Source organism: Stegodyphus dumicola, chromosome 1 (genome assembly GCF_044657685.1).
Source record: "Stegodyphus dumicola isolate Sdum_Otavi_A_Nest chromosome 1, ASM4465768v1".
Classification (NCBI taxonomy): domain Eukaryota; kingdom Metazoa; phylum Arthropoda; class Arachnida; order Araneae; family Eresidae; genus Stegodyphus; species Stegodyphus dumicola.
The window spans coordinates 273,071,101-273,089,077 of NC_140768.1; the positions used below are offsets into that span (position 1 = coordinate 273,071,101).

Genomic DNA, 17,977 nt, shown 5'->3' on the forward strand with positions numbered 1-17,977 from the left:
AACCAGTTGTTTATAATTTCATCCTTTATTATAACTTCCCCTTTCCTTTTCCCCACCAGAATGCAAATCATTTAGATAGCTTTTTAAAGAGGTTTTGGGATTGTAAGACAGGGTTTCTGACCTCCACTTGCATGCTACATTAGTTCCTGCCAGCTGTGATAATTTGTAATTATTCATCTTTGCATTATCACTGTTGACATTTGAATTTGTTACAATGGTAGAGTTACTGAGTCAACTTAGATTAAAATTAAATTGTATAAGTCTTTAACTATTAGTTAACATTTTTAGTTTGAATTTGACTGTTTCTGTTTAAACATTAAAATGTTTCTGTTTAAACATTAAAATGTTCCTGTTTAATTAGTTACTTTCAGACATGATGATAATTTGCTTTATATCTGTCGGGTGTTTTGGACTGTTTAACTTTTACCAGATCAAGGAAAACCTGGGAACACTGGTTTGCGTATTGAAATAAATTTCTAATTGTTAGAAAAGATGCTTAGAGAGAAGGAAGTTAATATAAATTAGCCAAAATATCTAGGAAGACTTCAAATAAAAAAGACTCATAAATATTTTGTTGAGCAATAAAGCCAGAGCGGAGGCTTTATTTCCTTCCAAGAAATCCAAGAAAGGAGTCATCTGTTAACTTTATTCAGAATAATAAAGGGTATTTAATCCTTCTCACAATTTTTTCTCTGTCTCATGAACTCAAGCGATCATTTGCTTATCAGTGTTGGAAAAAAGGCAAAAAGGGGGAAAAAAGAAGATTGGCAAGGAAAATTCTCAGTGTTACCTAGGGAGATTATTTGGAAGAGAAGCTATAGTAAAAATTAAATTAATTAGAAGATTTATTAGCTGGATTATTTAAGTGAAAAATCATTAACCCTGCTTCTCCCCTCTTTCCCAAAAAAGTAAAAAGGATAAACTAAAGGAATTATTTGAATTGATATAAAAATTTAACATTTCTATCAGTCCTTTTATTGGTGATAAATCAAGAAAAAATGTTTAAATGCAAGATATCTAATATTTTTAATCCCTTGCCAACCTGTATACGTAGGTAAGGGAGGTAATGTTCTCAGTCTAAAAACTTCATATTGATTTTTCTGTGAATGAACACAAATATGATTCCCTTAACATGTTTTACTGTTTTTAGAATGATATTTGTCTGTCTGTATATATATGTGTGTGTGAAGATTTTTTTGTCCATGATAACTCTTTCGGTTTTGGGTAAATTTGAACAGTTAAGAAGTGATATTTTACTTGAACCTCATAATAGTTTGTACTAAAAAACTGTATTCAAAACTTTTCAGTTTTAATATTTAAGATATTTATATCAGTGAAAATAACAGATTAGATTTTATCTTAACCCCCTTAAGTGGCATAACTGCCTTTATCCAGTCATGAGATTTTTATCTCTCTATAATTTAAAATATTTTGCTTTCTTACTTTCTATAATGATGTGAATATCATTTTCATGAATGACAGTTTATGAAAACAAAGACTAAAATAAGTAATTATAAAAATAATCTGTTAAATACTGTTTAATAAAGGTCTTGAACAGATCCCAGAACCTGTGCAACTCAGAGGGCTAAACTTATGAACTGGAAATGACATTTAAAGCTCTGAACAGATTTTGAAAAGAGGGAAAATATATTATGAAATAATCCAGAACTTCTCACATTTGTTATTTAAAATTTGTATGTGAATGAGAATAACATATTACATTCATATATATTAAATATATTCTTGGAATAATGCCAAATGCAACAAGAATAAACTCATTATGAAGATGAACTCTCTTGTTAAGTGGCAATTAAATGTATTATCCTTAGTCCTCAACTTTGTGTCTGCTTCACTCTTTTGTTGAATCTTTTTTCAAGTAAAAGGATGCTACTACCAAATGTTATCAATGTGTTATTATTTTCAGTCCTACAAGGGTTGTGAATATAAAAGTCTGTATAGAAAGATGACTTTCCAATTCAGTACATACAAAAATTTTTGCCTACTCTTCATCTGTTTTATTTTGAGTTTCATGTATATTGGAAGAAAAGGTTAATGCACAAAGTGAGAGAATTATTATACCAAGAATTATAACCAAGAAAATATCACTTATTTATGGCATTTCAGGGAACTTATGAAATTTCAGGGACAATCATATAATGCTTGGAGGGTCAAAGAAATAATATAGAAAATACAAAAAGTGTATAGCAGCACTTAACACTCTATTAGGAATTCTAAAAATATGCTGCTTTAAGAAAAATATTTTTAGTGTAAATCTTTTGTGCCATAAGTGTGAAGAAAGTGATATTTAATAAAGCTAAGAGAAATAATAAGAAGTTGTCATCTTATTAAAAAACTGAGAAAAAACTGGAAAAAATTGTATGGGGAAACAACATGAAACACTGTATTGGAAACTAAAGATATGCTGCTGTAAAAAATTTTGTGATTGTTAAGTCTTTGATTTATGAATCCAAAACACTATGTGACTAGAGGATCTACAATGATTGATGTGGTGTTTTTTGAGAACATATGTGTATATCTGTCACATCTGCACATTTAGTTATAATTTTCCATTGTATGGGAGAATAGAATCATAAAAAAATGTGCAGTGTTATAATTAACATTGAGCAATAAAGTTTGTAAATATGCTAACTTTTATTTACAAATGATCAGCCAATTCCATGTTTTAAATAGCAACAGCATTAAGTATATCACTTGATACTTTATTTAGAGCACACTGTTATTTAAAACATGAAATTGGTTGGAGGTCAATGTGCTGGCTACATTAAATTTTTTAATTTGGTAAACGTAAAATTTTGAACTGAAATTTTTATTTTCAGTCGTGTTTGTCATGTCATCAGCAAATTCATCGAAATGCACCCATCTGTCCATTATGCAAAGCCAAGAGCAGATCTCGGAACCCTAAGAAACCAAAAAGGAAGTTGGATGATTAAATAGGTATATTTATAGTTTGGGTTTTAGCTACTAGGAAATTTTAGTTACTGTGAAAGAGAAATAACTTTCATATTATGTAATTTAATATTTTTATGATGTCATCATCAAAGTACCAATCATAAACCAATTCTGTAAAATTTCATTAATTTATATTTATGTAAACACATCTAGAAATATCTGCTTTATTAAGGATGATTATCTTTGCTTTTAAGTTATGTTTTATTTAATGTCATTAAAAATTATTAATTGTATATGTTTTATATTTTTGTAATTAAGAATCTGAATTTCAGAAAATAAATGTCATTGAATTTGTTAGGTGTTTCTAAATATGTTAAATGGAAAAATTACCTAAAATAACTTCTTGCATCGTATGTATTACAAAATTCTGAAACATTTTTATTTGCCAGTTATTCAACATTTTTATGTTTTAAATGAATATGCTACAAAAATATTATTTAAAAAAAGTCTTTGATGCCTTGATGTAGGATTGATACTCTTGATGTGAGACATTTTGGGTCAGACCAGTGAACACAGTTATTAAATTAGATTTGAACTATACATAAAAATCTTGAATTATACTTGAAATGTCATATTTGAAATTTTCATTTTCTGTAGACGGAGTTTTAAAATAACGTAGTGGTCTTAATTCTCAGCTGTAGTTTTTCTTAATGTCATGTTTGTGTTGTACGTAGAAAATTCAGTACAATCTGTGTTATAGGAGATTTCATTTCTAAACATAATTTACTTTTTCTTTCATACTTTTCAACATATTTGTGAACTAATGTAGCTTCACATATTTCTAAACATTGTAAAATGCTATAAGCATTAAAACCTACATGTTAAATTTAGATACCATAATTTTAAGTAGATAAGTCACCCTGCCATATATGACACACACATGGTAATTGACTAAAAAAAATTGAAAGTTCATCGGATGAACTGCACCACCATATATGCCACAACAAAACGTTCTGAAACACGGCACTTAATATTCATTTATTCTGTAATTCCCTGCCATATTGATGTAATCATCATCCATAACATTTTATAACATTTACAACATAAACATAATCAATAATATATAAATAAATAAGGAACAAACATCTTACCTTGAACTTGCCGAAAATGAACTCTGATGATTTCTAATACACATTTGGTAAACTTTGTGTGTCACCATAAATTACTGTATTATGAAAAAATAATGTATACATTAGGTAATAGAACAGAATTTTATAATTGAACTACATTTATTTATACAAAACCTTCAAAATCAGACTCGTCAGTGTCAGAATTAGATAAATTTAACACATAACCATCAAGGTCAATTACATCATTCTGTTCTAAATAATTTTTTCAACATCACTAGCTTAACCTGTCATTTTCTTTTTTGATTTTTTCTGATTAATGAAAGCTCATATGAATGTATCAGTTCGGACTGATTGCCATGCTTTATCGACTCATAAGGCAGCCTCCTCATACAAAGCTTTTCTCATTCATCCAGAATTTGAGAGGGAATGGAGTCCGCTTTGCATCCATCCCTCCCACTTCTTTCATAGTTTGTGCTTAAAAATTCTATTGATGGTGAAATCCAGCGGCTGTAAATTTTTTGTAAGTCCACCTGATATGGGAGACATCAGTCCTAGTTTTTTTTTTTTTTTTTTTTTCTTCAGATTTTTACCGTATCCTTTAAATGGGATCGCATTGAATCCAGAACGATGAGTCCTTGGGACTGGAAAAAAGCACCTTTCCTTTTTCGATAAATTTCTCTCAACCAAAACATTACTTCTTCGCATTCTTTTTTATTGGCACAAATAAATAACTTCTTTAGAGAAGTTTTTTTTTTTTTTTTTTTTTTTTAAATTATCAAAGGGGTTAACTTCTCTCCATTGTTTGCACAACCCAAAACACAAGTTAAAGAAGTCTTGTTTATTCCCAGTTGTTAACACAGAAATTGTTTCTTCACTTGTTGAGTGAACAGTTCTGCTTTGATAACAGTTGAAAGTAATGGGCACTTCATCCATATTAATTATTTGCCCTCTATTCAAATTTCGATCTTTGTTCTTCTAAGATGTGTACTCCAAACAAGCTATCTTTTTTTCAAGCCAGTATACAAGAAGCTTTTGTGTAACTGTTATTTTGGTCCTGATGAATAATTTCTTTGCTTCATGAATCTGAAGCACCAATTAGGTTCTCCAATAAAAATTTTAATACCCATTTGTTGAGCACTTACTTTTGCTTGAAGGCACATTTTAACTGTTGACCGTGATAATCTACTTTCTGTCTGCTCTGTTATCCATTTCTCTAAATTGTCTTCCAAAATAAGCTAGGCTATGACAGTTCAATGAGATATTTTATTCTTAGGTATTTTCTCTAATTCTTGTTTGGATTTCACCGCCAAATGCATCACTTGTCAACTTGAAATTCTTTAGCAGCAATGCATTCCAAATTCCACCAGTTTTTTTCACTGCCAGAAGCTTAAAAGCAGCTGTATAACCTTTTCCACAAGCAATAATGATAATAGTAATTTTAAAGCATGAATGATAAGGTAAGCAATAAGCAAGATAACGAAGCAGTTAAAACATGTAACAAACATGAAGCCACAGCACTTGCAAGTAAATGTTGCTGTTGCCATTTAAAAAAAGAAAGAATAGTCATCGGAAAATGTAGGCAAAACCACGGAGTTCAGCAGAAAGTACATGCATTGTGATGTCTTTACACAGAGTGCCACCTACCATAGTTAGGTGAGTTTGAACTTATTGCATTGCCTTAGCGCAATCTAAGCGCTATTATCAAGCTAAAATGCTGCAGTGAATTCTACATTAACCGTTTCACGTGTGCATAACTTACGATCTAAACTAGTCAAAGACAGAGAAGAATAAGATTCCTTTAGATATGCCGCAGACCTAAATTTTCAACTTTTAAACACATATAAGCCGTAGCTTATCTACCCAAAATTATGGTACATGTAACTGTATGTTTTTAATACATATATAACATTTATATATTATATGCATTTTTCTATGTGAATGGCTATTTCTTTTTTACGGTATATCCTTGGGCAGATATATTAGTAGCAGTATTGTACCTGATCAAGTAAGCTCACATAATAGTATGTTTACCTGGATAAAATATGATGCCAGTAGGATAAAGATCCACTTTTTGTTATTTTTGCTATGTTATCCTTCCTTCTCATCATCTTTTGGTTTAGTATCTCTGCATTTCCATTCCTCAATCAATGCAGTGATCAGCTGTTTGATATTTTAGCAATCTGGTCTGGATTTTTGACCTTCACTCTAAATTATCCTAAAGCTATTCAGGGAGTTGAGATCCAAATCTTGCCCTGCCAACTGAATTCTTCCACCTCCATTTTTAAAAATTTTAGGGTTGTGGTTTTTTTGCTTCAGGAACTGCAGTACTGGTTTGCTGAAAGTGAAACACAGGATTTCTAAATTGTTGCAGTCTGAGTAGTGTTTGAATTGTCAAAAATTGTTAAACTTTTATGAATTCAGGAAACAAAAAAAAAAAACAAAAAAAAAAAACAAAAAAGCAGAAGGACCATGCCACAAAAAAGCATACTTCCCAAGGCAAATAATTCCAGGTTCTTTGAACTTCACAGTAGGCACAATATACGAGGGTTGGAACTTTAATAGTGGCAACTATTTATTTACAAGGAATACAAAAGTGATTCATGTGTACCATGTTTTACAGTCCTTCAGTATAGTCGCCAGCATTGTGTACAACTCGTTTCCAACGATGTGGAAGTCGCAGAATACCTGTAGCAGGGCCAATTTTGTTGATAGTTTGAATGGACCGGTCTACTGCTGCAAGAATCTCAGGAACAGTTGGAAGCGAGTGCCACGAAGTGGTTCCTTCATCTTAGGAATTAAGTCATAGTCACAAGGGCTTAGATCTGGGGAGTATGGTGGATGGTAAAGCACTTCCCAGCCCCATCGCTTGAACAAATCAGTCACAGCTTGAGCTGCATGCGGCGGAGCGTTGTCATGCAAAATGAGAGGAGCGTTTTGCGGAAAGTGTCGCCGTTTTTTTCTCAAAGCTGGTCGGAGATTGTGCTCCAAAAATGAGTAGTAATACTGCGCAGTGACGGTCTGCTGTGGGGGAACAGTATGCGCTATGATGACACCATCACAGTCGTACATGAGAATCACCATAACTTTCACATTGCTAGGGTTCTGACGAAATTTTAAACGTTGTGGTGACCCGTGATGACGCCATTCGTTTGATTGGCGTTTCAGTTCTGGCTGGTACGATCGGGCCCAAGTCTCATCCAGTGTAATGATATGGCGTAAAAAAGTGTTGGAAAATATAACTTATTGTAAACCTTTTACTGCATCATCTCTCCTCCTTGAAATGTTTATTTAGTTTAGTTCTTATTTTAATGTAATATAGTAGTTACTTCTACTTCTTTTTATTACTGCCACTGTTTGCGTTGAGAACGGACTGTTTCAACCTAATTAAGATGCAAAAACGAAACGTGATGTTACGTGATCTGGAAAGCCGATTCCTGCCGATAGCTGATTGGTTGCCGTGAGATGACATCATTCCTACTTCTGCTATAAGTATTTCGCATCGCTCTGGCTCAACCTTTCTAGTTCCTGCTTTCCTGGCACTTGGGTGTGCGGTTTCCAGCCCCTTTTGAAGGATGTGTGCACTCCGGTGAATAAGTTCCTTGGTTCCTGTCCACAAGATGATTGTTCCAGAATAAATTCCTTGGTTCCAGAGGCTACCATGTGAGTGACTGCCGTGGGCGGCATCCATGTTCTTCAATGAAGGCGGCATTTAGAATACGTGAGTGGCGATTCCTCGTGTCAAACTAATGCAAACGGAGTTAGGCCGGTTTTGAATGCTTTCAAGAACTTGATTTAAATTTCAGGTGTTTTCTCGACCATTGATCATGGATTTTTTAAATGTGTAACCAACTTCATTTTGAGGCCGCTTAATTACTGTTTAGGACATTTTATTTGTATTGAATGCCAGTGTTTTTGGAAACCAGGTAAAAATATTATTTGATGAATGATGGTTATATTATATTTTTCCTAAGAATCTGATATTGTTGAAATTTATTTTCTGTGTTTTTATTCTTTATTATATTGTTAATAAATTGGTTAAGTTCAAAACCTTTTATTGTCTTCAATGTCTGCACAACATAGTATCTCAGGGAGCTTTTATTGCTACTACTGCTAAATGTTTAATTTTATAAACATTAAACTTTGCTTTAGCATCATTTTGGTTATGGGCCACAGCCCCTGAGTTATTTTTAGTGCAGAATTTTGAAGTTTAAAGTTAATTTAGGACTTAAGAGATTGGGGGGTGGTTTTTTTGTTAAAATTCAAATATGGCTACTGTTAGTGTCATGCATAATATTGCTAAACTTGAGGCATGTAATTACTTTACATGGTCCAAAGATATGAAATTTGTTTTAAATGAAAAAAATGCTTGGCTTTTGGTCAAAGGTATAGAAAAATGTCCTGATTTAAATGATGTTAAGGGTATTACTAAAGAAATTATTGCCGACTATCAAAATAGAAGTCGATTGGCATTATCGTTAATTTATATGAATGTAAGCCCTGAATATAGAAGCTTGATAAGTGAAATTGATGACCCAGTAGTGGCATGGAATACGCTTGCCAAATACTTCCAGCCAGATTATCGGTCTAGACCCTGTTTTCAGAGTTCTTAAATTGTAAAATTAAGCCAAATGAAAGTATTAGTTTCTTTTCTTCTAGATTAAAACGCGTAACTGAACAGTTAGCTGATATTAATCAGGCTGTAAGAGACGTATATATATGTGTCCAGTTTCTTAGGTTCCTTCCAGATAAATTTGATCAAGTAGTTCAGAATGTTTTGAGTTGGCCAGATGAAAAGTTCATATTTAAAAATGTTGAACTTGAAATACTAGCAGAGGAAACGCGTCTTAACTTAAGAGAAATAGATAGGGAAAACTCCAATAAGACTATACAAGTTCAAAGTACTCACTGTGAACACAAATTTAACCCGCGAGCACACGCAACGGGTATGTCATACCCATGTGCATTTTTTGTTTTGTATATTTCTCACCCATTCTTTCATAAAAGGACGAAACTTGGTGTAGCTGAGTGCAAGGTCACATACGAGGGCTATCCAGAAAGTAGATTACGTTTTGGAATAAAAAAATAAACAAAGTATAGGAAACAAATTTTATTATATACAGATGAAAGCCACACTCAAATACTACTTTTCTACATAGTCACCATACAAATTAAGGCATTTATCGTAGCGATGTACGAGCTTGGAAATTCCTTCGTCGAAAAATTCGGCCGCCTGCGCCTTCAACCACTTCGTTACCTCTTCTTGCTTTTCGCTGATGATTTCGTGCAACAAACTTCGCGAAATTTGTGGAAAACTCAAAGAAAGTTCCGTTATTGTGAAATTTCGATTTTCACGGACTTTAGCATCGACTTTTTCGAGAAGTTCGGCGGTCACTATGCTGGGTCTCCCACTTCGATCTTCGTCGTGAACATTGGTTCGGCCATTTTGAAATCTTATGACCCACTGACGCACTCCACCTTCAGTGATAATGTTGTCCCCATACACTTCACGAAGCTGCCGATAGATTTCTATCGGTTTACAGTTTTTTGCAGTCAGAAACCTTATTACTGAGCGCACCTCGCAGCTCGCGGGATTTTCAATTAACGCAGACATTTCAAACCGTCACAGTATCTGAACGGAGCACAGCACGAACCTCTCACTAGCACGGCTAGATGCAGACTGAGCTGCGCAACGCTCTGACCCCAAGATGGTCGCGCTAGCCCCGCCCCTAGCGGACACAGACGGAAACGTAATCTACTTCCTGGATGGCCCTCGTACTTAAATGGGGGAAATTCCTGAGGTGACAGGTGCAATGGTTTTTTAGCAACAGCGTTGTTCGGGGACGTCATACCCGTGCGTGTGCTCGCGTTTCTTAGTGAGTCACTTCGCACTTCTCGTTGATGACGAAGAATATAATAGTAATCATGATTCATCCATAGAGATAGTGATTCAGATACAGAAACAGAAAATGAAAGTTTGGAATGTAGCAATGAGTTTTATGTTGGAAAAAATGGAGTAAAAACGAACAAAAATAAATTCCGGACTAATGTTAGAATTGGCGCCAAAAATATTATAACTAAACTCCCGGGAAATACGAAGTATTCTAAAGATGTCTCAACACCTTTAGATTCCTGGTCACTGCTTATCGATGAAGATATTTTAAAACATGTAGTCGACAAAACAAATATTTATATTGATTCAGTATGTGGAAATTTCACTCGTGAACGGGATGCGAAAGCTACAAATAAGTTGGAAATCAAAGCTTTAATTGGATTGCTGTATTTATGTGGAGTTTATAAATCATCCCATGTGAACGTGGCCTATGGTGATTTTCTTTTTAGTGTTAAACATGGCTGCCATTAATGCAAGAATAATTCTACTATCAAAGAAGGAACCATCAACGGAATACCGTACCAGGCGTACGTTTCTCAAAGCCTTAGGGATGCAGCTAATAGAAAGTGTTCAAAATGAACGACGACAAGCATCTGTAGTTCCTGATTCTAGACAAACACTGACCACCGATGAGCATGTTAACAATAAACACCCCCCAAAAAACCTAAAATTACTTACAAGAGGTGTACAGAGTGCCCAAAAAAAAAAAAAAAGATAGTGTAAGGATCTTAAGTTTTACTAACGTTTATTTTATTTTAAATCTTTACTATCACTTCTTATTTTCTACTTCCGGCCAGAATTATAAGCGTTAAGGTTTTTATGCAAAGTTTGTCTGGCGAACGCCAAGTATTTAAGTTGTGGCTTTTTGCCAAGCGAGAGAGAGGAAGCAGTGAGTCGAAGCAGGCCGCTTACCTTAGAAGTTACGCAGTTGCTGGTTGCCTTCCAGGCCAGAGGTTTTAATCCTCTTGATAAATTTTAAACGTATTGTAGTGTTCACAGTTCTCTGTACTACATACGGCTTCCTGTTAATATAAGGCCAATCTTACACGTTTATTATTTTAAAGTTAAATTAGAGTTTAGTTTCTATTTTTATATTTTTACGTTAGACCCCAAGTAGCGGGTCTGTGTATTCCGAAGTACGGAAGTTATTGTAAATAGAGAAAAATAAAGGGTTTTGTATACCCTTCTTGTGTATCCTGTCTACTTCCCACAGTTTTGAACATAGCTTTAGTAAGCTCTCTGTTCCGAGTCAGGTCCTTGCATGTTCCCGAAGAAGGTTAGAAGGAACATTGAACCTGATAGTGGCACCCAACGAAGAAGAATAACCATGGCCGAGTTTCAAGAACCTGTGCTGCATGCAGAAACGGCTCAGAATCCAGAAATGCCAGCTGCCGCCCTGGAAGGATTTGGTTACATCGTCCAGACCATGCGCGCTTCGATGAAACCAGAAGCAACATTTAATGAAAACTCACCGGTAACCAGTTTTTTGGAAAAATTGGATGACCACTTCATGCTCTACCCCGTGCACGAGTTTCAAAAAGTTACCTTAGCTACCAGCGCTTTGAGGGGCCAAGCGCTTAACTGGTTCAAATGTATAGGCAGAAGTCTCTTGGGTCAAGCAGAAAGTCCCACCTATACTTACGAGAATTTCAAGACTGCCCTACTAAAAGCCTTCCCTGTCGTAAGGGATCCTGCGAAATTAGAAACGGAACTTTTCAGCATATATCAACAAAGAATCGAAAATCTCTCAAGCTTTATTTTAAGAAAAATTCACGTCTTCAAACTCTTGTATGGAAACCGTCCGGATCCTGAAATAATTCAAGTGATTTTGCCGACGTTACTGCCCCAAGTGCAAGACTTTATTGAATTAAGAAATCCGACTACACTGGAAAAGTTATTTGAGCTAGCAATCCAGTTTGAAAGTAGAAGAACGGCGGACGTCGAAAGAAGACGCCAATATCAACAGCGAAACCAATTTGGTGCGTCAAGACTACAGCAAACTCAAGCACACAGCTACGGAGGCAAAGCGAATCAGTGGGCAAGGAAACCCGAGCATTCAAAAACAGCCGGCGAACGTCGACAGTTCAATAGCAATCCAGGAAAAAAGTCTCAAGGCCAGTGGAAAAAGAAGGAAAGCACAGAAAAGAAAAATAATTTAAACTAAAACGGATTTCTGCTGACGGGAGGGTGCGGAAATCCGAAGGCCAAGAAAACCCCTCTTCCTACAAGTTAAATACAGTAATGGTGAAAAATTTGACTCTTCCGAAGATTGAAGTGTTGATGAATAATATCCCAGCCACCGCACTCCTGGATACAGGCGCGCAGTGTTCCTGTGTGGCAGAAGATTTTTTTAGGAAGTATTTTCGTAAATATCGCATATATAATTCGGATAATACGACAGTGTTAGCTGCGCAAGGAGAAAGATGTAAGTGCATAGGTAAATTACCACTATACATCCGTATCAAGGACGAACAAGTAAAGGTGATGTTTTTTATAGTAAAGAATCTGCAAGCACATATAATCTTAGGAATAGATTTTCTTTCAGACGCACAAGCAACACTGGATTTTAATGAAGCGTCCCTTAAGCTGACAATGAAACTAGTTCGTGCAGAAAAGGCTGAACCGCCAATGTTAAATCTTGACCGCCTGCCTAATGACGAGCAAGGAAGAATCCGACAAGTGGTAAGTGAATTTGCTTCGTTATTTAGTGATATTCCAGGATTTACTCAGGTTACTAACCATAGTATTGACACCGGAGATTCAATGCCAGTTCGTCAAAAACCATACCGGTATGATAAGAATAAGGAAAAAATTATAGAATGGCATATTACCGATATGCTACGTAAAAAGATCATAACGCCCATCTCAAGTAGTTATGCTAGCCCGGTGGTTTTATGTAAGAAAAATAATGACTATCCTTTGACGCATCCAAAAAGGTGGAGATTCGCTATTGATTACCGTAAATTAAACTCCATAACTAAATATCCGGTATATCCGTTACCGATCATTGAAGAAATTCTAAGGAACATAAAATCAACCAAATTTATGACGACTTTAGACTTAACGACTGGTTATTTTCAAATAGGGGTTAGGCCTGAGGACGTGCCTAAGACTGCTTTTATAACCAAGTCTCGCACTTATGCATTTTTGAGTATGCCGTTTGGCCTTTCAGGGGCCCCGGCAACATTTCAGCGATGCATGGACATTGTGTTAAGACCTGTTCTTGGAAAGTCCACATTTATCAATTTAGACGATATCATTATTACTAGTGATAATCTCGACCAACATGTACAGGATTTAAGACAAGTGTTTTCTTTATTAAATGAGGCCGGTCTAAAAGTTAATGTCGAAAAGTGCAAATTTGCAGCCCCTGAATTAAAATATTTAGGTTACAAGATATCTCAAAAAGGGATCGAGACAGATGAATCAAAAATAATTGCTGTACAAAAGGATCCGACTCCAAACACGGCAAAGAAGCTCTCTTCTTTTCTAGGACTTTGTTCATATTATAGGTCCTTTATAAAAGATTTTGCGGCTATCGCTGAGCCATTATTAAAATTAAAAAGGAAAAAGGCAAGATTCTCGTGGACGGCTGAAGCCAATAGTGCTTTCGAAAAATTAAAACAAGCATTAACGCAAGCCCCTGTGTTGAAATTTCCTGAAAAGGATGAGAATTTAGAAATTTCAGCGGATGCTTCGGATTATGCGGTAGGAGCGGTACTTTCGCAAAATCAGCAGCCCGTGGCATTTTTTAGCCGAACTTTAAATCAAACACAAAGAAACTATTCCGCGACCGAGAGAGAGGCACTTGCAGTTCTGTTAGCAGTGCAAAAGTTCCGAGTCTATTTTGGAAAGGCGCCAATAACAGTGTACTCTGATCATGCTGCGGTAACTAGATTGTACTCAGGGAAAAATTTATCCCCAAGGTTAATAAGATGGGCACTCAAGCTGCAAGAATATAATCTGGTAATCAAGCATACCCCCGGAAAGGAAAATATCGTAGCAGATGCCCTATCAAGAATTAAAATAGATGAACAAGGTAATACCGTAAAGGTGGTAATGGTCACAGCATGTACAATAAATTCCCGAGAAACTGTAATAACCGAACTGGGTAAGGATCCTGAGTTTGGAAGCATTTATGAGTATTTAAAGGATCCTGAAAATTTTAGCCACCAAGATATTGTGGCGATAAGAAATAGGGCGGCCCATTACGAACTAATAGATGGTCTATTATTCTATACAAAAACTACGAATTCCAACAACGAATTTCGACCTGTTATCCCAGCTAGTCTTAGATTAAATATCCTGCAGGAGCTCCATGACAGCCCTTTAGCTTCTCATGCTGGTATTCGAAAAACTATCCAACGCGTACGCGAGGCAGTCTACTTTCCTGAACTGCAAAAGTTAACAAGGGCATATGTCCAGTCCTGCCCAACATGTCAAGCAGTTAATTATATTAATTTCCGCCCGGCCGGGTTTCTAAATAGTATTAAATCCGAATTTCCAAATGAAATAATTGGCATCGATTTATTGGGCCCTTTCCCAAAAAGTCAGTTAAATAAAAGTCACTATCTCCTTGTTATGGTTGATCATTTTAGTAAATGGACCGAAATTGTTCCCTTAAAACGAGCCTCCGCGAAATTAGTTACGGATTCTATTTTAAATAAATATATTTTAAAATACGGGGCGCCCCTAAAAGTTATATTGGATAATGGTCCTCAATTTGTAAGTAATATATTTGAAGACATGTGCCAAAAACTGGGCATACGTCATTTAAAAATGGTCCCGTATCGGCCGCAATCAAATATAGCGGAACGGGTCAATAGAAATATAGTGAAAATTATCCGTAATTATGTTAAAAATTTTCATAAAAGCTGGGATAACTATGTCAATGAATTTGCTTTCGTCCTTAGGACCGCAAAACATGATACAACGGGCAAAACTCCTGCTGAGTTATTTCTAGGCAGAAAGATTATAACGCTGTTAGATAAATTATTTTATGTGCAACAAAGAGCCCCAGAATTTAAAATGGGTGATATAGAAAAACTAATTAAGGAAGCAAAGAAGAATACTGAAGTAGCACAGAGAAAACAAAAATTATATTACGACTTGAAACGATGGGGAATAACTTATAAAGTAGGGGATGAAGTTTTAAAAATTAATCATTCACTTTCTTCAGCACCAGAAGATAAGACTGCCAAATTTTTTCCACGATTTGAAGGACCATATGTTATAGAAAAAATAACTCACGCTGTAGTAGTGTTAAAAGCCAGAAATGGTGAAACCTGCTCCGCAAACATTGATCAAATCAAACCCTACTTCGATTGTAATAAAATGCAAATATTTTCAGATCTTTTGCAGGATCCGGCACGGCAGACACCGCAGGCACAAGCTCCAGAGGTGGAAAAACGACAAGTACAAGGGCAAGCCATTAAGAGGCAGGGCAAGTGAAAAGAAAATTTCCCCGCGGAAAAATTGAAGGTAGCAAGAAAAAGAAGCCGTTCCACCGTCCAGAAAAGAGAATTCACGAACACCCCCAGAATGAAGAAGGGAGAAGGACAACGTATGTGAAGAGAACCAGGAGAAATCACGGCAACTATAACCCTGCTCTAAAACGGAAGATCTACTCATCCGACAGGACTCTTCGCAGCAAATGTCGCCGAACTGCGGAAGGGCCATCAGCGGCGGAGGAAAAGTTACAAGGAAAATTTGAACGGCCAGCAACGAGGTCCAAGCAGGAACACGAAAGAAATTTCCCGGTTCCGCCAAGACCAGCTGCCATCAAACGGCCAAGACCACAAGCAGAGGAGAAAAAGAAGGTATTCAAGGGTGACCGAACTGGTGAAAAAAGGAAGTTTCCAGAGGAAGGCACTGAAGGGCGAGCCCGTACAAGAAGGAGGATAAATCAAACAACTATCTGCAATACCTTTAAGGACTGGGCCCAGAAAAGGATGTCCGAATATCACAAAGATAAGTAAAATTTTATGTTACTTTGCAAACTTAAGTTAATCTTTCATTCTTACTGCAAGTGGCAGATTTCAAGAAGTTTTACCTCATGCGAGGTCTACCTTTATCGCCAAAAGGGCGAGAAATGAGTTGTTACCGATTTTGGTACAGTCAAAAGTCGTTAATCCGGACTCGTCGGGACTTTGGCGATTCCGGATTATCGATTTTTCCGGATTATAGATCATCAGTTTAAATCTCGTAAGATGGCATGCAGAAATTCTAAAATTAAAAATATGAAACCGTAATTTATGAAATAAAGAACAATTTTGATCTAAAGGGTATCAAAAGTTGCAAAAAGAAAAGCAAAAAGAAAAAGCTTAATATTTATTTTTTACTTTATTAAACATTTCTTTCAATGTAAGTTGTTTAAGTTTTGCTTCGTTTCATGTGATAATACTTTCTCTTTAATTCTATTAAACAGACATAATTTCTTGTTCAGTTACAAAGTTCCGCTGTTCAAGTCCTATAATTGCTGTGTCGAGAACACCGACTAATTTGTCAATCGAAATTTTTTCGCTTTCAATAACCTCTGTCACTTTCTTCGCTATCGAAAGCGAATTATAATGACGAGGAACTTGTTTTAAATCATATCAAAGACGGAGCATATCGAGATGAAATACTACATTTGGTAAGGAATTATAAGCCAAATAAAATAAAAACATTTGCGCTGAAGATAAGGATAGCAGCGTGAAATTGATAAACAGATTTCGGATTTCAAAACATACTTTCGCTTTAGATCCTTTACACATTAACAAATATATATCGGAAATTCTATTTGATATAATCGAAAGTTTAAGCTTACTTTTATAAAATTGCTCTTACAGTATGCAAAAAATAATAAGCCGGATCCAATTCGAAAATTAAGGAACCACGCAATCATCAACATTAACTGAAATAGATAATTAGATAATTTTAATACGTCCATTATACATAAAACGCGCACGCGAAAACGTATTCTGCACTTGCGCCCACTCATATGCGCGGTCGTAAAAGGTCTTACGCGCACGCGTAAATGCCTATGCGCATGTGTCAACGCGGCGCATGCGCAGAAAGTTTTTAGTTTTGAGGTCCGGATTATAGATCATTCCGAATTATGGGTGTCCGAATTAACGACTTTTGACTGTATTATGTTTTTCAATTACTCGCGCGTAAAACTAAAGTTGATGTATAATAGCGTTGTGTAAAGACTTAAATATTGTAAAAAGTTTTTGTATAAATTTTATTTAAAACATTCTAGCAAGAAAGAAGTTTTAGTCTGAAAGACTTTTTGAAATGTAGTATTTCAATGTAGAAAGAATTGGCACTTGCTTTGAAAAGAATAGAAGTTAACAATGTACTAGTAATGTATGTTTTCAAATGTGTAAAATTAACGGCATGTTGATATGTTCTTATATACAATGTGAACTGTTATTTTAAATGTTAAGATATACCGTGATATGGTAAAAGTGAATGTTAAATTTTTTTTTTTTTATTCGTGTGACTGTAAAAAGACTAAATCATGGTGAATATGTGTTAAAGGTTGAATGATGTAGTTAGGCTCTCTGACGCTACACTTCAGAGTTAGACACTTTCAAAATAGTACCTCGGGGTTTAGAGTTGAAATTAGGGTGTGTTACGAGGTCTTGTTATGTTGAATTTTAACACGTTAGTGTTTTGATTGTAGGAGGAAGTGTGGAACACGTAGACAGAAACACATTCGTGTTTGGTGTTCTTTTATAACACATGTCAGAGAGCACGGGGAGAGATAATTAAAATAGTCATGAATGAAATAAGAATGTTAAGAGAAATATAATTATACATGTTACTTGCCATTTCATTGTGTAACATTTCATTAAACTAGTTTTCCTTCCAGATCTCTGGAAGGAACCAGATTTGAATAAGAGCTCCTGTTTGGATGCAGTACAGATGAAAAAAAATTGTGTATCCTGGGAGCTGCTATTGTAAAAACAAATTTCTTTCTTTTAAATTTCTAGTTTCTAGCGAAAAATATTTGTAAAAGATTGGCCTCGCGTTAGATTCTAGAGCTAAAAGTTTTCAACAA

The 17,977-nt window shown here is 35.4% G+C and overlaps 1 protein-coding gene across 1 annotated transcript in view; it reads left to right on the forward strand.

Annotated features, from left to right (window-relative positions):
• The window catches only part of LOC118205160 (zinc finger C4H2 domain-containing protein), an 80,849-nt gene that overhangs the window by 41,465 nt on the left and 21,407 nt on the right, over nucleotides 1–17,977 (forward strand). Inside the window, exon 5 of the mRNA XM_085806931.1 lies at nucleotides 2,838–2,955. Coding sequence (XP_085663057.1) covers nucleotides 2,838–2,951 — 114 coding nt within the window. The 3' untranslated portion in view covers nucleotides 2,952–2,955. The remainder of the gene's footprint in view (nucleotides 1–2,837; nucleotides 2,956–17,977) is intronic.